The sequence below is a fragment of the Halyomorpha halys genome, unplaced genomic scaffold, assembly GCF_000696795.3.
Source record: "Halyomorpha halys isolate HHAL.00 unplaced genomic scaffold, Hhal_1.1 Scaffold103.1, whole genome shotgun sequence".
NCBI classification, from domain to species: Eukaryota; Metazoa; Arthropoda; class Insecta; order Hemiptera; family Pentatomidae; genus Halyomorpha; species Halyomorpha halys.
The window spans coordinates 297166-304339 of record NW_027115007.1 but is presented as its reverse complement, the minus strand read 5'-3'; the positions used below and the strand labels follow the sequence as shown (position 1 = coordinate 304339).

General features: G+C 28.8%; 1 protein-coding gene across 1 annotated transcript in view; it reads right to left on the bottom strand.

Moving 5' to 3' along the window:
• Window positions 1-2417, bottom strand: part of LOC106677556 (alpha-amylase 4N) — a gene marked incomplete at its 5' end in the record, with an annotated part of 10996 nt that extends 8579 nt beyond the window's left edge. The window contains 1 exon segment of the mRNA XM_014415568.2: window positions 2168-2417. Within this exon segment, the coding sequence (XP_014271054.1) occupies window positions 2168-2308 (141 nt within the window).
• Window positions 2418-7174: the final 4757 nt, after the last annotated feature.

The window sequence follows — 7174 nt, the reverse complement described above, 5'->3', positions numbered from 1 at the left end:
TATATATATATATATACATACATATAAAAAGTGTAACTAATATTATGGTTTCATGTAATTCATTTTTACATACCTCAATAATGAAAAACTCTTTTTAGTTTCACTATAATACTTCAAAAGGTATTATAGTGAAAATAATGAATGAACAAAATTAAATTAAAGTAAATAATGACGAATTGCTTATTAAAATTCTTTGAATAAGATTTGCTTGAAATAAATGACAAAAGTATGTTAGTTTATTTTAGTGACGTGTTTTATTATTTTTAATTTACGTTTTTTCCCTACTAATCTATTTCTGAGGTCCGAAAAAATTCAACTCTTATTCTAAAAGTTCAAGTAAAATTCTTCGAGATCCATTATGTGTATAAAAACTTCCAATTTTAGAGTTTGGATATGGACAATTATTTTTCTAAAACATAAATATTGTTTATTATTTTATGCACACTAGATTTTTCTTTATAAGCCCAGGTAAATTACCAATTTCGTTTGAACTGTATTCGAAATTTTTAATAGAAAAAACAAAAAGTCTCTCCTATAATAATTAAATGATTGTTAGAAGTTAGTTGTGAGTTTTTAAAATCTAATGGGGCTCTAAATTCTCACTATTCAACATTTCACTATTTAGACATTGTTAACCAGAAACCACAATACCGATGTGATATGCAGACAAACATCAACTAGATATTGTACCCTACTTCAAGACATCCAAATACATCCTACTAATTAAATAGCATACTAAAATTTCCCTTATTGACGGTTTAAGTCACTCATTTGATATTCATGATAGAGCTAATAAATATTCGCTTTCAAGACATGCAGAATTCACTCAAGGCATCCATTTAAATATGAGACATAATGGGAATCAGATTGTCTTAAATTACATTTATCCATCTCTAACAGTTCGTGTATTCTGAAATGAAGTTAAAATGACTAATGTTTAAAACTCCAGCAGATTTCATATTTTGATGAGTGGAATTATAACTGCATAGAACAGTATTAAGTCTAATATTCAACAAGAATAATACGAACCATGATGAATCAGGGATTGAATTCTTTATAAGGAAGTGCCGTTATTTGAACAATCATTATACAAGGAATTTATTTATTAAAGAATTAAGAATTATATAAAGAATTTATAAATGTTGTCTAGAATCATGTTAAACCACCAAGGTTTTCACTATTTAAAGAGCTTAGTTGTGCCTAAGAGGGCTCCTGAACCCACAGAATCAACCCAATCGGCTGTAGTAATAGATAAAAAATTATCTGCCACAGCCGGATTCCAAGCTGGGACATTAGGGTTGATAGTACAGAACCTTACCCCGCTCATCCCTTATGCAGGAAGACATTTCCAATGTATAATTTTCATTTAATTTGTTAAATTAAATATATTAATGTAAGTAATTAGTAAATTAAATTTATTTATCATGAAACTTAATCCAGTCGGCGATACATTTCTGCATGTACAATGTTGTTTTGTATAATTGGGAATTGATTTCAGGAAGTATTTAGAACGATTATTAACCTTCGAGGACTGTTAACGACTGTTGAGGCATTAAACCTGCTAATTCGCCAGCAATATAGAAATTATTGAAACAACGTAGTACAGTAATTTGTATTGTATTTTATCATAGAATAGTTTAATCATGTTAAACAAACACTATAGTTAACAACTCTAATCCATCACACAACAAAGATACCCCAATATGGATTTGCTGACAGTTTAGTTCTAGAAGAAATTATTGACGATTGTTGGGTTATTTTACCTTTATTTAAAGCTGGAATGTGAACAAGAATACAAATATTAATATAAAATAGGTGTATCAATAATTTGTTTTGGTTATTAACATATATTTTCGTCATAATAAACAACCACAAAAACTAACAGCTCTAACTCATCATACAACAGAACTATCATGAACAAACTTTTCTTGCAGCTTAGTTCTACAAGGGATTTTACGTTTGTTTAAGCCGGTAAGGTCGTCAAAAATACGCAAATATAGTAGTTTTATCATAGTAAACGAACATTAACAGGTCGAAGCCAACAAAGGTACCCAGATCAAGATTTGGTTACAGCTTAGTTCTATAAGAATTTACTGAGGACTGTTTTAACATATATTGATACTGTATTTTTACTGAAACGTCTTTGTGGATCATCATGAGAAATTACCTGAACTCCAGAGTAGCCATAAGGACCAAGGAAACGGACGCACTCCTTGGCTACATCATCGTGAGACCATTCAAACATGTTGACGATGGTCTCGCCTGAGACCAGCGGTAGGATGGTCAGCAGAGCTGCTGTGAAGATCATGGTGAGTGTTGTTCTTCAATTCGCTCATCGCCTTCTTAAATACTGATAATGTATCCCCTCCCCTCCGGTGCTTATGAACAGCCTTGAACGAAGTGTTTTAATAAGGGTCCTATTGTGATATAGTATTTGCTTTCATCAATTAGTATACGTGTAAGCTAATAAGCAATTAACATAATCTGTTTACAATTTTTTGTATTGTTTTCCGATGAATTTCTCTAAATAGCAAAATAAAGAGCTAACCACCAATAAAGAAGATATAGGAAAATCAAGAAAATAGTAGAGAAAGTATATTAAATTAAATGAAGATGTGAAAAATGGGTTGTTTTTTTAAATTCACACCTATCAAATGCAATGATGAAAATGACCATTTTGCCAATAGGCAACATTAGAAATGGCATGAAGAACGATTCCTAATCAGTACCTCTTCCCTAGCTTGATTTACTTTCTTATATTAGCATAACCTTCATCCATGTTCTTATTAGTTTCCTTCTTGAGTTCTCTGTCATGAGAGTCCTGGCCATTTGTTATAGAAGTGGAGTGCTTTCCAACTTGTGGGACGTGCTCCCCTATTCCAAGGCAGCACTTTTTTTGAACTAAAAAAATATTAAATACATAATGGGATATGGGAGGTTACAGGCTTGTCTTAAAAAACTGAGCTCTAATTTTAAAGAATGGAAGAATAAAGTAAGCGCACCGAAAACAAAAGCTATTCTTGTGCTATCTTCATTACTGATTTACAATTTCCGATGCCTGAAGAGAACACAAAACACCTTTGGAATACTTGTCGTTTTTTAAATTTCTATAAGATTCCAATTTAGTCCAAGACGTCCATACGGGAACAGACATACTTTGTGATGATGCTCAGTACTATTATAATTTCAGTAATATTATGGTTGAATCAAAGTTTATTGAGAAATATCACTCCCTAGTATTTGCTGAAAAAGGAGTAGATGTATCAATTTTAACTTTGTTTAGGAGGTGGATAAGTAGTTTTGCGAACTGATGGTATCTGGTTAAAATAAACAGAGGGATATTTTTCATCGAAAAATATACACCTGTAATATATACTATATATCATTAAAAAGATACAACTACAACTGTATCAAACATATAAAAATAGAAAAAATTGAAATCTGATTGTATAAAATTTGTTTATTGTATTTATTTTATCTTTTGATCAAGTGTAGTAATTTTTATTTTCTTTACTATCTATAATTTATATTTATTTACTTCAGTAGCTTTTTCAATTAATTTTTCTTTTTGTTGTGTAGAATATATTTTTTTAAATTCCCTACTGCATAAAATAAAAAATATATATAAAAAAGAAATTCAGAGCACCTCACTGTATCTTTCAAAAAGGTATTTGCGTCTTCTAATGTATCGTATATATTATTATAGCATTTGTCGCAAACTGTTAATAATAATAAAAAAATACTATAAAGTAAAATTGGTTATTTTTTAAAACTTATTATTTTAAATAAATCAACATAAGGACCTGATGCATGAAAGATCCTTTACACTATATTGATAGTATAATTTTGCAGTTAGAAACATAGTGAGCAAGTGATACTCTAATATATACGTACATAAGTAAGTAATATGTTCATTTATTATTATTATAAATTAGATGTGAAATTACAGCTTTATGGTAACTTTTTTTTTAAAATATCTTTATTGAAATTTACAACTTTATATTACATAATACATTTAGTAAATATGATCTTACTTAAAATGGAGTGTTACAGGCGTGTAGAGCAACTACTCATTGGTAGCACTCTAATGAAATTTTAAATTAGCTGGTATCGTGGCCATCTTTTCAGGCGCCTCGGAGGGTAGTGAGGAATGAAAGAGGATGCAAGGTTAGAAACTAGGGAGTTTATAATGGAAGGAGTGATATCTGGTTTATGGTAACTAATATGAGAAATATAAACTTGCAAATTTTCTAAATTCTACTATATTATATATTATTATTTTATCTATTTATTTTATTAATAAAATTAAAATTAAACAAAAAATCAATTGATCTGACCTATACATTTTTAATCTAACTTTTTTCATTTCATATTTTTTACACTGACATTACTTCGTAGTTTTTGGTTAATGCTATAAAGAATATATTCATATGTAAATAAAGAATTTAAAAGTTAAATAGAATACCAAACTATTTGAAATTTTAGAAAAAAAATTGGAAATTTCGTTTGGAAGAATATTTTAAATACTCCTTACTTAAATAGTTGTTTTTCTAAAACTTAAAATTGATTTAGTTTTAAGAAGTTGAAAATTGAGTTTCCAGTGTTCATAAAAGGGATATAAAATACTTTCAGCTTCCTCATAGATCTTTATTTATGAACATAATTTAAGCTTTTATACAGAGTAGTTTGATTTTTGTATGTATGTATTTGTATATAGAGGGTATTTTGGGAGTTTAATTTAATTCAAACTAGGTTAGGCGACCTTTCGATGTATTAATGTTATAAATTAAGCAATAAACTTGATTATTGTAGGATTTGAGAATAGAGCATTAACATATAACGAGATACTACAAACAAGTCTTTAGGATGAGACTGATACAGAGAACGTTTAGTATTATAGTTTTTAACTTTTAAGCCTTCCTCCAACCCTTTATTCTTCAGTCTTAGTTTGTTGTGTCTAGTAGAAATTGCATTTTCTTTTTCATATTCTTATTTTACTTCTTTTTATAGTATTATTATTAAAATTAAAATTACACAACAAATCAATTGGTCTGATCAATAATAATATACCTATACATTTTTAATCAAACTTTTTTCATTTCATGTTTTTTACATTGACAATACTTCCTAGTTTTTTGGTTAATGCTATATCCGTGTGAAGAGAGAACCGAACAGCTAAGTGGAATAGCATGATATGTGATATTTTAGAACAAAATAGGAAATTTCGCTTGTAAGAATATTTTATATAATGTAATATAAGAATATTTCTGAATAGTTAAATAGTTGTTGTTGTTTTTCTAAAACTTAAAATTTATGAAGTTTTAAGAAGTTTAAAATTTAATTTCCAACCTTCATAATAGAAATATAAAATGATTTAATATAGCCAGCATCCTCATAGATCATCAATTATGGGCAAATGAATATTATTATGAATTTTATTCGAGTAGTTTGGTTTGTTAGTTACATCATCATTAAGCGCTGGGCTGTACCACAGTAAAATTTAAAATTATTCCCAATAAATGATTAAATGGAACCCCACAACATTATTATACAATTTTATAACAAGAATATAAAATAATAAGTAAATGAATTATTGATTTTTGGGAGCAGATGCATGCGAAAAACCAGCGCATTATCCCTCTGTTGCCGCACACTGTATGCCAAAAATGGCGGGGATCTACATAAAAATAGAACTTTAGACTTTTAAACAGCGTAGTTTGATTTTTTATGTATGTATGTTGTATATAGGTGTTTTGGGAGTTTAATTTAATTCAAAAAAGTTTAGATAACCTATCCATGTATTAATATTATAAATTAAACAATAAACTTGATTATTGTAGGATTTGGGAATTTCGTAAGTATTTTAGGTCTTCTATTGCACGTTTTTCTTTTTTTTTACTGCATAAAGATCCTGCCTCTTGTCATATCGTACCTTATAGTTTATTTAAGCAGAGAATTATTCAATGTTAAGTAGTTATAAGGTTTAGCTTGCTATATGAATCTTCAATTGTAATTTAATAAAGTATTTCATTATTTAGAGAAATGTATTGAACAACGATAATCAAAAGTTTATTAGCCAGATGAGTTGATTAATTGGATTAATCACACACTTATTAATTAAAATTAACATTAAAATCTTTATTTTTTGTTCTACAATGCAATAACACATTTTGGGCCGTCTTTGGACTCGTTAGTATTATAAGTTTGAATTATAAGGAGAATCCAAAACATTAAACTAAAAAAGCAGCAGTTTGTTGAGACAATGTCAGTGAGACCTGTTTTAGGGCACAGGCAAGGGTAGAAACAGGTATACGACTGTAGATTGGAACAGTTGAGTTACACTTCCATCTACACCTTATCATCAGGGCAGTCTATAACCTTTCGGTAGCCGCTTAAGAACTTTTGCTTCAAGCATTGCAACTTACAAATGAAATGAAAGTGAATTTCTTATCAATCATCACTCGACCAATCCATGGGAACAATGCTCCTTTTATTTTCAATATCTTGACATGACAAAATATGATTGGATAAGAAACCGTTTCGTATTTTAAAATATGATATTTTTGGCGTTTCGATAATAGAGTCAATAACGACAAATTAATTATCTTGTGACAGTGCAATTAAAACAAATATTGCAACAAGAAAATGATTTCTTATCCTGATTAATAAATATCACTCAAATCCTCTTGCGTGACATCAGAAAATACATCTCTGCTCCTACTGACCATCTTGTACTGGAAACTCATTTTACTCTGATAGAATGTATGAACATACTCCTATATATAGAACATATGAATATATATAATTCAGGTTAAAATTTTCCAGCGATGGGTTGAAGTCAAGAAATATATATATAAATTCCATATAAATATAAAATATTAAATTGCCGCGTTACAACTTTTTTGAACAAAATTTCCTAAAAAAAAAAAAATGTTTTCGACAAGCAATGAAATCCGTGTGGTGTGTATCTCATTTAGTGACTGAAAAGGAACTGAACAGGGGTATCTTAGTCACATACCACGGTTTGAGAATCCAAGTCCTGATAATATACTAGTTATCACAACAATAGTATTTCAATTATTATGCTGAATTAATTTTTATTTTATTTTGTTCATTCATAGGTGTGTTGCTTCAACAAGCGAGGAGAGGGGAACAACAATTAAAATTTTTCAAC